Genomic DNA, 17,911 nt, shown 5'->3' on the forward strand with positions numbered 1-17,911 from the left:
TTTTCATTCTTATATTTAATACATGTGTGCCTATGATGCTCGGTAAATATTTAGGTAATTTATTTGAATTAGAAAAACGTAATATGATTCTACAAGCCTTTTTTACAACTTTAATGACAGTTTTGAATAAAAATCGCTTCGGATTCTCATGAACTTTTGAATTGAACTCACAATTTTTGAGGATTATATACAACTCAAAAAGAACCTAAAATCAGTCGATTAGTATCTCTTGTAACGTGGGTCAACACAACATTTAAAACCAATAAAATCTGTCAAACGGTGCGGAAATCATCACACTACACCATTAAACAGCATATAACAATGGTAGCTTAATTTAGTATTTTTGACTTTTGATCAGGTTTTTAATTAATTTACTCCTTTATGCGATGCTTAGAGCTTGTCTTTCCTTTTCCAAAAATCAATTTTTTTTATTTCCCGAAACAGTCTACCCCCTTAAGTGTACCTACTAATTTAGGTCACTTTTTTAATATAAAAAACCCGCGCAAACGAACCAATGGAGGAAGGTTAATATGAAATATTAAAAAAAAATTAACCACATTTGTAGAACAACAATATAAAATTTCCAACCACCCTAATGAACTCAGCGTATGTCAGTACATATCTTGGCGCGTTTGGCATGCCAATTTTTCTCCGAACCGATTAAACTTCCTCCTCCAACCCCATCCTCTCCGGCGTGCAATTAGAGGAACAATTTGTCCATCCGAAAGTTATCCGTAAATCGGTGATGGTATCTTCCCTGGTCTGACTGAACCCATTAACGGTCTTACACAAGCCTTGATGAGTGCCATCAAGCCTAACTGGGCTAAACAAACAATCTCGCTCACTCACAACACATCACTTTTGTGAGTTAGCGAGGCTGGAAAGAACCCATGTACGTATGTACGGGCAGCGCGCAACAAATTGTTTAAAACAACTACTAGGTCTAATTCCGACTAATTTTGATTTTATTGTGCCTGTTTAGTTAACAACATAGCGGGATAGTGCCCGAAAAAGTCATTAGAATCCACGAAAGCTTACCATATACACACACACACACCAAAATAAACGGGCAAATAGTTAGCGGTTCATTCCTGTTCCTGCGAGCGATAGAAATGCTAGTGTTTTCCCCATCTGAGTCGGAGTCGCCTGCGGCGATCTGCTAATCGAGGTGGGACCACGAATCACTTTGCGATGGCGCGTGAACTTGCCCTTGCTCCCCTGCCCCAACCCGACTACGACGACGATCGCTGATGCAACCACCACGGGTGGGGTAGGGGGGTTAGTCAAGGCAAGCGACAAATTAATCAAACCATTTGTTTTGTTATACATTTTTTTAGGAACGGCTAGTGAAACACGCTCATGCCTTTCGAAAGCGCATGCATACTTTAGTGAGTGAGCTAATGAAGCGAAGAAATCAGAAAAAAATGAACAAAAATAAATAATAACACAGAATTACAACCGAAGTGAACTTGAAGTCGACGTGAGGAAATAAATAAAAACCGGGAAGTGTGTGAATGTTCGTTGGGAGCATGCTGTAAGAGGCGGTGTTCTAAGAACCTACAGTCCCTATCGGTGAACACGATCTTGACAATTTGGAGAACGACCAAGCCATAACAATAAAAGTGCCAACAAGTGTTTTTCTTTCTCTCTCTCTCTCCCTCTGCCAACCATCCATTATTATTGGTGGAGCTGTTCGACACGACGACGACGACGACGTGCCAGGAAACGGATGGAAATTTAATTCGTTTCAATTGATAGTTTGACATTTTCAAGCGTAGCATTCAATAGATAAGAGTGTTGTGTTTCTTGTTTGCCTGATCGGTTGAAGTATCTGTCTCTGTCTGGCTGTGTGTGTGTATACCTACAGCATCATGCCTGGTGTGAAGTGAAAACACGTGAGAGTATTCTATATCGAACACAGACGACAGTTCCGCCGAATCGTGTCCCCAGCCAGCAGATGGTTCCGAGGTTGTTACATTCGGGTGCGCGCAGGATAGTTCGATGATGGAACCGAGAGTGATCTTCCTCAAGCCGAAGAACAGCAGAAGTGGTAGTTATAGCAACAAAGGTAAATGGCATTAAGGTGAAAGCTTGAAAATTTTTGATTGATTATTTCAGGAAGAAATTGTCATTATGACGTATCAATGAGTTTGTTATTTTGTTTTCTTTATCTTTAAGAACTCGTGGTATTTTACGTTGGTTCCTTAGCTTTTTTCCAAATGCTAAATGCCTTACGATATGAACTGTATAATCGAATAAGAAAGTAAACAAAGAGTGACTCTCATTATATTACCTACACACCTAGAAAAAATGAAATCTGTATCTGTACAATGTGTTGAATTTTATATGGGTGAGGCAATGCTATTACATTTCTCGACAAACATATCATTAGGACCCAAAAGCCAAATGTAAAAATTCACTTTGAGATGAAATTGCGGAGAAACCGTTATCACCCAAGCACGGTGCATAGTAGTCAACAAAAGAAAGAAACTTTTCTCTTTTGTTTGCTATAAACGGCTGCGCTGGGCGATAAACGATTCGTCCGGAATTTCCCTCCAAAGTGAATGTTGACAGTTCCATATTAAATATGCAAAAGGGCGAATAAGATTTGTAAACAAACTTTTATTTTGATGGTTTCTTTTAATTTACTATAATTTCAATGCACAAAACAATTGAAATTACTTCTACGAAGGGTAAAAATTTACATTAACGCATATTTTTCATGAATTTCCACTCTTCAGCAGACTAATGAGCGAAACAAGTCTGTTTACAAAAAACACTTTCGCCCTTTTGACGAATTAATATTGAGTTGATGTTTGAGACCTAATCATAAGTTTGTCGAGATTTTCGCTCGATCTCTGTATATTTATGGCGTAACAAATTGCGATTTCCATAGACGCCTACGAAAAACTATCTAAAATTGAGATCTTTTGGCTGAATTTTGGGGTAGCGTTGAAGGTAGTTTCCATTTAACCACGGAAAAAACCTCTTTTCATTGCTTTCACCTTGGGTTTAGTGTACTTACACTTAAGTTCAATTTATAGCTCAAACAACTCAAAAGTTTATTTAACAGAAGAGCACGACTGAGTCGAATCTATCGTTATGTCATTGACATCATTAATAAGTGCGAATGAGATGCAAAATTCAAAACTAGCTAGATTTAATTAAAAAGAACCTATTCTTTGCGTTGTTTTATTTTCACGTGTACACCTGTGTTTCTTCAATTTTTTCGGTTCTAATCTATATAAATCTGACATTCACCCTTACCTGTTAAATATATCACATTGACACCTGTACATTTTCGAGTAAGCGGCGAATTTACAGAGCCATTCATATAATGCAATAGGAATTCATGCATAGCGCGAAAGTACAGGGTGATTCATCATGAGTTTTTTTTTAAACTAGCAAAAACACTAAAAAATGAATAAAAGGGTATATGTCCTCCCGAAACTATTCAAGCTATACTACGTACCCTGAATTTGGTCTACAATTGCAGTTCGCCAGCAAACGTAATTAGGTCGATTCCGTCACCGACATCCATCTGTTCACCGCGGAACTTGAAGGACACGAAAGCCACCTTTTCCAGTCAGATAACAACTATCTAAACAAATCAGATGATTTCAAAGAACATTGAACTCTTGTATTTGTTTGCTCAGGAAATACAATGAATGAATATCATCTACCGGAATAGGACATACGGATGCTGCCTTCGTTGAAAGCTCACCCCTATTACAGGTGTTTGCTTCCACCACCGCGACCGTTCAACCGTCAGGAGACTACTTGCAGGGGCATCTTAAAATCTACTATCAGAACGTAAGAGGACAATGCACAAAAATTGGTGAGCTGTTCGTCGCTGCCTCGACATCTGAATGTCGATCATGATGTTATTGTTCTGATCAAAACCTGGCTGAATGATCGCGATCCTAACAGTGCAGAGAAAAAACGTGGTGGTGTGCTCATTGCAGAAATTTGCTCGAATGAACATTCTTTGCCATTTATTATTTGTGAACAATTTCTTTTAAATGTTGACCATGGCAGTACGCGAGGTGGTCCATTCGAGTGGTCCAATTTTGGAATACGCGTTCGAGCATTTCAAGTGGTATATGATAAATTACTCGAGCAATGCTGGTTTCCAATGTTTCAATCACATCCACATATATTTTTGACTTCACATAGCTCGATGGAAAAAAGTCTATAGGTGTGATAGGCGGCCAATTGACAGGTCCACGGGGAAAAATTAAACGTTCGCCGAATTTCGTACGCAATCATTCCACTGTGAAGTTGCTTGTGTGGTATCTGGCGCCGTCTTATTGGAACCAAATGTTGTCAAGACTGCTGCCTTCAAGTTCGGGCAGTAACCAGTCTCTTAACATGCTTTTGAACCAAAACTCCCGCAAAACACGCCATGTTGTTGCATTCGACAAACCAAGTTGTTGAGAACGGTGTCAAATCGATTCTTCGCGATCATCGCGTGCACTCTCGGTCGCCGCCGCCATGTTTTCTCCTCTGCGTACTAGATGTGGTCGATTATCATCCAATAACGTGAACTGTGACTCTTACTTTTCGATTGTATGGCGAATAGTGGACTCACCATAGTATGGCCGGAGTGCACGAAACACATTCGCCACATAGCGCTGATATTCGTAATACCGTTGAACAGTCGTCCCAAACGAACGTCGTACAAAATGTTCGCTCTGATTCTGGGCTCATATTAAACCCACACTTCGTGTACGAACTCAAACATGCTATTTCGTACTGAACACCTGCACATGTTCGCCTGAACAACTGAACCCTATGTACGTATACGGTGTGCATACACATAGGTTCGTGGCACCAGTATTCTCTTTCTCACTATCTTCATCACTAGCGTTAACCTTTTTTGCCTTGTGCGAATCGTTCTCGTGCACGCACACGGATGTTTGAACTAGAGTTTGTACATCTGGTTCGATGCTCGAGGCGAATCTGTACATCGAGATGAAGCATGTTTGAGGTCGAACGCGTGCACAAAATTTTGCACACAGGTACAAATTGTCGATGTTCATGGGAAGTGTGCCGTTGAATAATTTGAGGATGGTGAGCCGGTGCCGTTCCATTATGAAATAGCAAATCACCCTGTAGACACATAATATTAGATTGTATTGGAGCCAATACTGTTCATATTAGCGATTTTACATATTCTACAATGTTTGTGTGTGTGTAAAAAGTGTTATCTTTTGGTAATATTATTTAAAAAAATACTGATCATAGGAGGCCAAAGAAAATGTATCTTTTGAACCAAAAGAGATAGCGCTTGACTGTCTTCGACAAAGTTGTAGAGAAGAGTATTTTTATAAATTTTACAGAAGGCATCTTGTCTCTATCACACAGTAATCAAGTTGCGAGACATGAATGAACAATGAATGACATGAATGACAATGTGATGAACTCTTTAAATTCTTAATTTTACTTATAACTTTTTTTGTTTCTGATTTTTCGCATTAATAATATTAAAAGATAATTTTTAACATTACAAACGCAATTTTCCGGAAGAAACGTATAACTTCACTATTTACCAAATCTGTAATTATGTTATAAATTATTCTCATAGGACTAGGCTTCACCTTTAAAACGAACGTTTGTCCATAAGCGCCCGTTCAGAAGTTCTACACTGTTGATAGCATTATGTCTGGCCCTCCTACAATCGCGTGAATGGCTCACTGAAGAAGCAGGCGCTGATTTTCAAAGACGCTTTTGCTTGTTTATCTGGGTGGCGCACATTCTGTGTACTAGCGCGTCTGTTGGAAAGTTTACACCGATTTTGAATGATTTTCTGACAGGTGCTGTATAGCTTCATCTTGGTCCGCTTAATCACTTGAACGCGTGGGAATGCATGGCCGAGAACGACGCTCCAATATCATCACCTCTTTTCCACCTGACAAATCTGCAGGCAGTATGTAACACCAAATAAACTGCAGGGCAATATTGAGCCCGATACCGGTCGACAAAAAGGTAGATTTTCAATCCTTTTTGTAGTTAGTAACGACAATAAGTGTTGTCTTTTGTTTAACGGTGACTGAAAGAAAATCTCGCAATTGACAGTCGAAAGTTTGCGCAGATGACCTAATAATTGAAAATTATATGACTGGCGGCAAGTCTTTTATGAACGACCACACGCGTCCACATGCCTACTCATATAGTTGAGATCGACAGCGTAGTCACCGATTCGATTTGGTATTGAGTGAATCTACTGAAGTACTTCTACTGAAGTACGCCCAAAAGCGCACTCCTATGTAAACTTTTTCTGTAAAGTCAGTTAAATCCAATGAAATTGTCAATCGATAGCAAATGGTCGTCATTTGACCGATCGAGTATCAAGTCGTGACTGTTACAAAGTAGGAAATCCAAGGCAAGCTTGAACCTATTTTGTTGGGTATCAAAGAAGTATTATGCCAATCCAATAGAGAAGCAACGGTTAGATGTGCCTCCCGTGAATCAGCCCTTAGATTGCTCAGTACAGTAAAAGCAAATCTATCTGAGATGCACAACGCTGACGTTTAGGTTTTGACTCTAAAACCTAAAGTAAAAATCTGCTAGTTGTACTGACGACATCACTACGCATAGCTTCGTGGAACAAGTAGTTCAGAAAAACATTTTTTCTGAGTCTGCCAACCTATCGGTGATACGAATCGTGTAAAACGAAAAACACAGATAATCCGATGTTTGCTATTATTGAAACTGATGCCAAAACGTTCGAAAAGCTGATGCAACTACAACGTATCGACTTAGGTTGGATGCTATGCAAGGCCTCTGAATATGTAAGCGTGCCCGCTACTATTTGTGCTCGGAGTACGGCCTTAAAGCTGTCCCATGCAATAAGTCCCCATGCTGATCGTTTTGCGTCGAAGGCACGAGCATTAAGAATATATTTCAGACATCCGAAAATGTATTAATTGCCACAATGCTAATGCGGCGAGAAGCCCTGAAGATCAAACGCAAACTGAGCATGCCTACTGGAGTTCTGAGTGCCCCCTGTACCAAACTCGAGTTGGGCAGTCACGCCGCATCATCGATTACAGTACATAGAAACTAACGCAACCCGTAATCAGCTCGGTTCCATCACCGACGCCCATCTGTTTGTCCCGGAACTTGGATGTTTTGGCGGAGACCTTTTTTGATCAGGTAAAGCTAAGCTAAGGGTAAATGTCCTCCCGAAGCTATTCAAGCTATACTACGTACCGTGAATTTGGTCTACGATTACGTAATCAGGCCGTTAGCAACACCCATCTGCCCACCGAGGAACTTGAAGGATACGAAAGCGACCTTTTCCATCAGATAACAAAGCTCTAAACAATCAGACCAATTCAATGAACATTGAACTTTTGTATCCGTTCGCTCAGGAAAATACAATAACCCTTATTACAGGCGTCTGCTTGTACCACCGCCACTCGATCTTCCACCGTTCAACCATCGGGAGGCTACTTGAGGGGGCATCTAAAAATCTACTATCAGAACGTGAGAGGACTACGCGCAAAAATTGATGAGCTGTTCGTCGCTGCTTCAGATGTCGATCATGATGTTATTGTTCTGATCGAAACGTGGCTGAATGATCGCGATTCTAACAGTGCAGCGTAAAAACGTGGTGGTGGTGATGTGCTCATTGCTGCCTCTAACAAACTTTCATCCAAACATTAAAATGACACTCACAATCTCGTACAACTCTAGATAAACATTCGTGCCTCTATCTGTGTGGATGTAGTACATATTTCCCCGATTCCGCAAACGATGTTTTATAGTAAGGTCTAAAAAGCTTCAAAAGCCAGGCCTGTAGTGTATTGGCACTGTGTAAGACTCACGATTCACTTTCATGCCTAACCACTAAAAACACTCCTAACTCCTTTTTCTCCCTTCTTCCCCACGGTACTATATCGAGGTATTACTTCATGGGGACTCCTTGTGCTTTCGTCACATCTCTGTCTTCTGCTTTATCTCGAAGAACCTATTGCTCCAGTGAATAAATATTTTGAATGACAATCGCACAGGACGGAAGAAAATTGTAAAATTTCAAACTCGTCTTGGGTGACCTAATAACGACTTCTTCGATAATGTTCGTTTGCTTGTTCGACTGTTTGTATCGCGCGTCATGTTTTGCTCTAAATACAAGGGAATGGGCCGCTGTAAAAATAATGGTGTAGCAAGTGCGCAGAGAATCATGACGACGACTATTGCATTGGGAATGTCAAAAAGTGTGCCTATTGCGGGGAGGGCTCACGATATCTATTATCATGCCCCGCATACGAGCAGCACACCGGAGAATCTGAGGCTTTTCCTTAAACGCTGCTCTAAGCACTCTTTTGCAGTGATGCTAAAGGGAGCTACACCATTTGCCACGACAAATCATTTTACTATTTTGGCTTAGGAAAAGCACAACTCTGATGATCCCTACGTGGGGACATCTGTTTACTAGTAAATACTAGAGACAGATGAGATTTCTTGTAAAGGCTAAACAATTTTTTTTTCGAAAGGCCGCCAAATAAATCACCTCTCAGGAAACGCTGTCACAAAACCGGTGCAAACAGCTCCTGGTCTTAGAAATATGAGATCTACCAACGATTTTTTCAGCGCTTCGAGGAACACCAAAAATCCCAAGTGGCTCAATATTTCCACCAGAGTGTCTTTGGTGGAGAGGCAATTTTGCATCCCCTTTGGCTTTCTTTTTTAGGTCAACTTTAGAATTATAATTTAGCGTGTATCTGGAAATAGCTCACTTATTCTGACTAATTTTATGATTTGAGGGCCAACGCAAATATTTTGAAACTGGCCTCTATGTTTACTACTACAAAAACCGTAGACAAATCGTCAACGAGTTGTTTGGAAATTTGACAGGTTCTGACATGAACAGCCTTTTCATTCTGATTGTTCTGTTCACGGTCACATTACAATAGATCATATTATAGCGGCTCGCCTGTTTTGTGTCAGCTTATTTGCTAATTTGGCAAATTTCGGGATCTGGGACGCTTCTGAAATCAATTTCTTATCAGCATTGTTTCAACTTGTTAACGCCAAAGTAGTTTGTTTCCTTGGTTAAACTATTGAACGTTATCAATATAAAATCCAAGCAACGCAGTTTGTTGACTAGCTTTTTCTCTAAGTGTTCTATAACATAATTCGTTGAAAATAAGCGTACATCAACCTTTATTCAACTGATTTATAAGCCAAAAGTGCGCACAAGCACAAGTTTATGGTTATCCAACGAATATCGGCAATCACTTGTTGGAAGTGTTACTTTGAAATTTCGTATGTGATGGAACTGTATACTGGTGACTTTCGTAAGTTTCTAAGATTCATTTTTACTTTCCATAAATGATGTGGGGGATATGCACATTTTCCTCAAACTGCCTATTTTGCATTCTTGATTTGTTCAAAGTAATCTACGTCGTCGCTGTTGTGCTATCTTATGACAACCGCCATTTTGGGGTAAACTGAGTTAGATATGCCACATTACTTGTTTGAAAAATCTCTACAAAGTGGCGTTTTCAGAATTTAGAAATTCTACTTGGTTACTTAGATATAGCTAGAAACATGATGAGAAATTGCGAGTTTTTTGCTTCAAATCACTATATCTAGTGATTGGCTCAAGTTATATTGAAGTTTTAGACGGTTTTATGTGCGAAAATGTCTGAGGAACACAATGGCATAAACATTTTCGAAAAAAAAATTATACGAGTTGTGAGAAAAACACAGTTTTAGTTTTGAACTGGAAATAAAAGATATTTGGCAACACTGTAATCAAGAATAACAATTTTTTTTCTAGATTCCCTGACTCATTTCCTTTAAAATGCATTTCACCGAATGTTTATAGACCACATGAACCCAAAGATATGAATAAAAGTTAAAAAGTGATGATTTTTTTCTATGGAAAATTTTCCATGCATGATTATGACACGTCATACAAATTTTGTCATCAATACACGCCTATGACACGTGTGAATGCGACTTTTGTTTACTTTCATAGTAAAAACTCGCAACATAGTCAACCGATCTTCTTAATATTTGAGAGATTAATGCAGAAAAGATAGAAGCATCAATTGTCTTCTTTGGATTGTTTATACCATTTATAAGTTTTAAGATATTCAATATCAAACTTTAAAAATCGTTTTTCTCGAAATATGCTAAATGGCGCTTGTCATAAGATAGCACAACAGCGACGACGTGTAATCATCATCTTTATAAAACCTTGAAAATTATTTTTCGTTACTTTTCATTAATAACGAAAGATAAACAATCCAGCAAATCAAATACTAGCTAGCGTTCCGTATTTTCCACAACCCCTGGGCGCCACCCGTTCGTGAATAGAAAGGCGAATACGGCAATATTTAAGGTCAACAACCACTGTGTGGAACTTTACTGCAGAGCCTCGCTCATCTCCAACAAACGTTGTCCAGATCAACTGTGGCTGTTATTTTCACTTATTCCTCACATCAAATCGAGCTTGCCATTATTTGTCAATTGATTTACTTGCTAGTAGTCCAGGCTTGGGAAGAGATAGAAAGCAGACAAATGCATTACTGCCTGTGCATATTGAAAGCACCTACGTAAAAATGTTTTTTGGCGGAATTCAATCTAGGTTGCAATTTGAAAATATATTTTAATGCAATTTCTGTTATAAGTAAGCTATTGCTGCAATTTATTCTACTGATTACTGATTGCATGGATTTTATTTTCATCTGCTCGGGACAATGCAATGTGTGACGTGAAACTAGTCATTACCCTTTGTTATCTTTCGCATGGTAATTTCTTGCGAGCGCAATTCTGGTAGCTCTTCTTCTAACGGCTTTCATATGTGTGTTTTTTATGTTTGTTTTGATCGAGTGAAAAAGATAGAATATTTCGTTTTAAAAATCATGCGATGGCGTTCATGATCTGGAACCTAGTTAGAAAGTTTTAGGCATAGTGCTTCAACCAAATTTTTTTTCGATGAGGTGAAATTTGACTCGCCCAAAAGGCGATAATTGATTTGTTGCGGCGAGAATAGATGCACAGAATACAACCTTTGATTTCATTAATGCTAAAATTTGAGACTTTTCTGCAAAATTAGTATTATATAGATGTTTAGGAAACTTTCTGATACTTTATTTTGAGAAAGGTTATAGCTTAATTGAAAAGTTATTCAAAAATTGTGCAGCCCACTCCCCAATAGGGCCAAAATAGGCCAATTATCCTATGCCTTTGTAGTGAGTAGCCGAAAACATGAACGTTACGAATTGGAAACTAGCTTTATCGTACAGTTGATTGGAACATATTTCACCTCAAACTGCATGCATCAAACTTTTTACAACACAACAACTAGCAAGGTCGCATTATAACTTTTAATATGTGTTACATGCCGTCTTACGGAACTAATTGGCCGAAAACAATCACAACGATTACATTGTATTCAATTTAAAGGTAAAACGAACAGCAAATGACAGAAAACACGATTTATTGAGAATGTTGCATAAACGAAGTTCTGATTAGTCCCTATTATTCGCCATGTGCCGACATAATTAGTTTGTGGTGTCAGGTCTGTTGTCGGTTTGCCGTTTAATCTTTATCTATAAACGAACGTACGATTTAGTGCTTAATTATTTTGATCTTTGGTATCCACAAGAATGACTTCGAAGGGCGAGAATTGTGGATGCCAACTCCACATTTGTGCATTTTATCGTTTTTTTTGAGACACGTCAATCCACAAAATGTGTGCAATTGTTTAGTAAACATATTAGAAATGTCTCAGCAGCCAATTGATCAAATTCTTGCAAATAAACAAAGTCCCCAAAAACAACAAGCCCCATTGAATTAGCAATCGAAGAAAAATCTACGCGCCTCATCGCTATTTGACACCTCCACCGGCCATGGCATGTGAATAAGTCGTCGGATATCGACCAGCAGACATAATTCATTTTGTTCGTTTGTTTTCTTACTCCACTTTGCCAACTTTGGCAAATGGAAACAAAAATAGAAACCTTGTTCTTTTGATATATGCATTGGCAGCAACGTCAGCGGAATAAAAAAACAATAACTAAACCGACGCCTATTCATTTTCTCACTTCCAGCAAACCGCATTCTTTACCGGGCAAAGCTACTCCTTTACTAATGTTTCAATTTTTTCTGTCTCTTTATTATTTCAGGTGAGTCTTTCATCCAGATGGCGGCGACACCTACTCTGAAATCCACCGGTCGTCAGCGAGCGCATTTCTAGGTACCTACATCAGCGAACGACCTTCATTTGATCGCTCGCACATTAGACCCGAATAACTCCGCGGCTAAGCCATCTGCGAGGATCTACGCGATTACGGGTTTACGTGCGTCAAGGGGCAAGTCTTTATCCAAAAACTCAAACTAGAACATATAATTATTCAGTCATCACACACACACGCGCGAACCTTCAGCGCATAATTTAGCGAACGATGTCATTGGCTTTGTTTGTTTATTTATTTTTTGCTATCGTCTTCGATCGACCCGAAAAAGAAACACTTCTTCGAGCTGGTTGGTTATGCAATGTAAACCGGGCAGCTGCAGCTGCTTTTCCATGGTTAAGTGAGTTCGGTTGGCAGTTCCAGCAATGAATCATTCAACGATTGATCACATGTTTAAAAAAAAACTTTCCGGAGATGACCTTTGCCTAGGCGCCATATCCAGTGATCTGCGGGCAGAGGTAGCGCACCCAACCGTTTTTTGCGCGAGCGAAGGAAACAGGAGGTGTTGCACGGCGTGATTGCAATCTTGTCACGATTTCTCATATCTCGGGATTAATCGGTTCAATTATGAGTCTCACGCCGAGTGCGCTATCCCCGCGGAACGGAGCTCCTGCCACAACCGGAGCGTGGTATTGTTAGCGGATAGATGTCTGGAATTAATTGGGTCTGCATTTTTGACTCTTTGTTATTGTACTGGCGGTTGTGTATTTAGGTGGAAGGTCCAGTATAGCAGATGGTAGATTTTCTTTTGCGATTTATATGCCTTCATTAGCGGGTAGTTTTGAGCTGAGTATGTTGGAACACGACCGTTTTTAGACCCTTAGCGGTATCTGGGCCATACCGAATTAGGAGGTAACTGAAATGGATATTTTTTAATTTAATAGGATATCAAGCCAAATTTAAATTAAATACTACTCTTACCTTTCTTAACGCTCTGGCACTCGCACCGTTGTATTTAATGCAACACTTTCAGAAACTCTAGCGGAATCTTTCAGCACCAGCGGCTGCTCATTCGGGAGCCATTCGCGCGAGTGCCGGAGGTTAAATGCAAAAAATCACTATTGCACGTATTTTTTTACTTCGCTTTGTAAGGGCAAGCTGATTTATGAATTTCAGTGAATGTTTTTGCTGATGCCCATTAGATTATCAGATTAACGTTGAGTTAAGTGCAAGTATTGATTCTCCGACCCTACTCGAAAACATACTCAGCGTATCTTGCATTTGAACGTTCTAAAATACAGGTCGCAATAGCGTAACATGCTTCCGCTGTGAACGTATTAGAATGTGAGAAACGAATTTAAATTTCAATCTGACTTAAATCGTACTTATAATCGATTAAAAGATTCACCGAGAAACTCAGCCATGATAAACCTTCAGTAGAAAAACTGGTTTAAAATATGCAAACACTCCCAAAAGGGAAAAAGTTGACCGAAATGTGCATAAAAGCATACCACCTAGAAAAAGTCAGATTTGTGTTTCGAATGCATCTCATTAGTAACTAGCACCAACTTGGGGCTAGTTTGACGATATATTCAAGCTAGCACTAAAATTGCCCAATCAACCACATAAATTTCACGAATGGCTATCTGTATATTCCAGATTGAAAGTAGGTGAAAAATCACTATTTGTACTACTTTGTAGGAACCGGATCTATTTATTCCTGTTTTTCATGCAGAGGGTTTTTAAAGGACTTTTACGTCCAAAAATCCTTGTCCCATTTACATGCTTAAAATTTTTAGACGATTTTTACATTTTTATCTGTTCTTGCGACTATTATTTTCAATCGCTCAATTTGTTGTAAGGATTTGTGCCCCCCTGTACAAAGACTGGTTTTTACCAAGAAATTTTCACCCTAGTGAGAAACTTTGGTTTTTACCAAATTTTCCTCCTTAGGGTGAAATATAGCATAGTGCTTTCGCATAGGCCTGCTAATCCAAGACAAATTTCGGCTTCACTGTGTCTCATCGGCATAAACAGAACTTCTGGTCGAACGGGACATCACGTTTGATCAGTCGTTCGATTGAAACACAAAGTGTGTTTTAGTTTTAAGGGATTTGCGTCAAGCCGGCGCTAATCTATTCCGGCAATAAGTTAGTGTCGGTTTCTGATGAGGCGAAGCCGAAACGCAACAGAGTATGAACCCAATGCAATTTGTACCATGCTTGTGCTGTTCACGTGCAATAGTGATTTTACCCAATTTCTCTTTATTAGAGAGAAATAGGTGTTCACCTAAATTTTTCTCCTCAGGTAGAAATACACTAAGGTTTTTTTTTACACGGTTTTTTTTGCGCGGTTTTGTTTTACACGGCTTTTTTACACGGTTTTCGCAATTAGCACGGTTTTTTTTGCACGGTTTTCGCAATTAACACGGTTTTTCGCAAAAATATTCTAAGTCCTTTTGGAGGCAAAAAACTTAGACGATTTTTGATCAATTTTTTTTGCGCGGATTTCGCAATTAACACGGTTTTAGCAAAAATCCTTATGAAGGCAAAAGACTTAGACGGTTTTTGACCAAGTTTTTTTTTGCACGGATTTTGAAATTTACACGGTTTCTGCTTTTCCATTTTGAATGCAAAGAATTTCGAAGATTTTTGGAAAAGTGGAAGTGATTGCTTTTGGAACAGCATTAACGAGTAGATGCCAAATGTTCATGTCTGAGACCATTTAGAAAACCAAAATGGCGACTTCCGGTTCAGTGGAATTCTGTGAAACCCCATCAATATGGCTATTTTTGGAACGCGATTGATGAGTGGACGTCAGATATCGATGTTTAAGGCCATTTTGAAAACCAAGATGGCGACTTCCGGTTCAGTGAAATTCTCTGAAACCCCAAAAATATGGGTATTTTTGGAACGGGATTGATGAGTGGACGTCAGATATCGATGTTTAAGGCCATTTTGAAAACCAAGATGGCGACTTCCGGTTCAGTGGAATTCTCTGAAACCCCATCAATATAGATATTTTTGGAACGGGATTGATGAGTGGACGTCAGATATCGATGTTAAAGGCCATTTTAAAAACCAAGAAGGCGACTTCCGGTTCAGTGGAATTCTCTATAACCCAATCAGCATGCATATTTTCAGAGCGGGCCTAATAGAGCGCATGATAGAGATCAGTGTCAGAGGCCATTTGGAAAACCAAGATGGCGACTTCAGGTTCATTGGAATTCTCTAAAATCGAATCAATATGGGTATTTTTGGAATGAAATTGACGAATAGACGCTATATATCGATGTCTGGTGCCATATTGAAATTCAAGATGGCGACTTCCGGTTCTGTGGAATTCTCCAAAGCCCAATTAATATGAGTATTTTTGGAACAAGATTGACGAGTAGGTGCCAAATATCAATGTCTGAGACCATTTCGAAAATCAAGATGGCTACTTCGGTTTAGTAAAATTTCATCATTTCATGTTTTCATCTAAGATGGTGACTTCTATTTTAGTGCCAAGACGATGTTTTAAATATAAAGACACGCGGCGAGAAAAACAGTAAATTTGGCTGCACGGTTTTACAAATTATTTGTCTGCTAGTTTTGGCAACCAGGAATATTGTGTAAACAGCGAGTGACTTGTAGTTTTAATGAATGCTTGGCGAATTCCTTTTTTGAAATATTTCCCACAATACTCAATCATGTAACTTGGAAACGCATTGATTTACGTTACTGAGCCTGTCTACATGTTTTTCGTTGCACTAGAAAAAATGTATCGAGGATGCAGGATGCAGACATGCATTTCTTTTCATTTCAATCTCGATACTCCCCACGCATTACTTCCTAAATCCGCCATATTTGTTTACATTGCTAGTTTGGAACCGTTGTTTTGGGTTCGATTGGAACTTTTGGCTTCAGTCTTCGCGCATCTCTATAAGCATCATCTCTGCTTTAGTGTACATCTCATTCATCTTAAGGGGGCGTCTGATGTAATGGGCAAAAAAATCGACTTCTTTTTTATCCGCTTAATTGTTAGTATTGAGCCTCTAGAATAGTCTCCCGCAATCTCGGTGACCACGCTGAACTTCTTTTGTTTTAAACAGCCATGCATTCCTCGCGCGTATTTGCTGTGACACACGCAGATTTCAATCTATCGGCAACAATTTTCTTAAGACTGACAGCGATAAAAATACAGTGTGAACATACACTTTAAACTACTTCCACCCAAATTTTTAAGAGAAAATACCAAATGGATTGTTTTCCACGTCATTTTTTCCGTGATGCAATTTGCTATGGAGTATCCTTTAATAGCGTTTTTTCGAAACCGCGTTTTTCAAATTGGTGAACACAATAACTCAAAAACTAATCAAAGAATTGACTTGATTTTTTTATGAAAATGCACAATATGTGTAGCCTGTCGGTGAACAACAGAAAACAGAATGAAAAAATTGTTCTCTCTATTATTTTGAAGAAAAGCGCACGAATTTTACAGAAAAATATGAGATTTTTCGGTTTACATGAAGCCATTTTCCTAAACTCGAACTTTTTTTGGGTTCATCGAGTAACTACAAGTCTAAGCTTTACAAATTTTACTTAATTTGCTGTGTCAAACAATTTTATCAAGAGTCATCGTGTTAGCCGCGGCGCTCCTCGACGTGGAAATGGTTGGACGTCTACTCTTGCAACGCTCGTATGTGTGGCTCTGCGTGGCTGCCGACCCTATTCTGCGCGGCGTGTGACGTGAGACGACTAATCTCACCTCACTCTACGTGACTGCACCCAATTCTGAAGAGTCACTTCGGGTGACGTGAGACTCCCATTTAACCGCAATGAGGAATCTCACCTCACCCGAGTCGACTCTCAGAATCGGGTGAGAAAAGTCACGTAAAGTGAGGTGAGTTTCGTCGTCTCACGTCACACGCCGCGCAGAATAAGGCCGTGCAAATATTTTTTTCGTACAGAATAAACGTACAAATTTAAAGCTTAACATTACATAAAAGATGCATTGTTTCCTTGCCTTCAAAATCGTAAAACACAATAACTTTCGGTTTGAGCACTTTACACCAGACGCCCCCCTTAATAATACAGCGAAGACCTGATTTTATTATTTCCCCCTGATTATGTCAGCTTTTTGATTCGACTTTGAGTCTCGCATGAAGATTAAAATTCGAGTAAATCCATTCATGAGCACATTTTTCTTATCTTATAAATGCAAAATATACAAAAATAAACGTATCTTTTTGTTTTACGCTGGATATTTATACTAAATAATCAGAACCATCTTGGGTGTTACAATGACGTCAGACCTCTGGCAACTGCATATTTGTCAATCCAGTTCCAAAACACTCCATGTTGTGACTTATACAGAATATCACTAAGCCGATAGTCTCAATGTTGTATTTCAAAATGGCCTCAGACATTGATCTCTATCATGCGCTCATTAGGCCCGCTCGGAAAATATGCATACTGATTGGGTTATTGAAAATTCTGTTAGACCGGAAGTCGTCATCTTGGTATTCCAAATGGCCTCAGGCATCGATATTTGGTGCCTACTCGTTAACACTGTACCGAAAACAACCATATTGTTAAAGTGCGGGACAAAAGGAAACCTCAAGATCCGACGTTTCCACTTTTCCAAAAACCTAAGGAATTGCAAAAAGCAAAAACCGTGCTACTTGCATAATCCGTGCAAAAAAAATCTGTTCAAAAATCGTCTAAGTCTTTTGCCTTCAAAAGGACTTAGAACATTTTTGATAAAACTCCGAA

The 17,911-nt window shown here is 39.2% G+C and overlaps 1 protein-coding gene across 2 annotated transcripts in view; it reads left to right on the forward strand.

Annotated features, from left to right (window-relative positions):
* LOC131689135 (mediator of RNA polymerase II transcription subunit 1) overlaps nucleotides 1-17,911 on the forward strand; it is a 214,342-nt gene that overhangs the window by 102,833 nt on the left and 93,598 nt on the right. For both annotated transcript variants that reach the window (XM_058973996.1, XM_058973997.1), the window contains exon 2: nucleotides 1,338-2,068. In XM_058973996.1, the coding sequence (XP_058829979.1) occupies nucleotides 2,002-2,068 (67 nt within the window). In that variant the 5' untranslated portion in view covers nucleotides 1,338-2,001. The remainder of the gene's footprint in view (nucleotides 1-1,337; nucleotides 2,069-17,911) is intronic.

The sequence above is a fragment of the Topomyia yanbarensis genome, chromosome 3, assembly GCF_030247195.1.
Source record: "Topomyia yanbarensis strain Yona2022 chromosome 3, ASM3024719v1, whole genome shotgun sequence".
Taxonomy (NCBI): domain Eukaryota; kingdom Metazoa; phylum Arthropoda; class Insecta; order Diptera; family Culicidae; genus Topomyia; species Topomyia yanbarensis.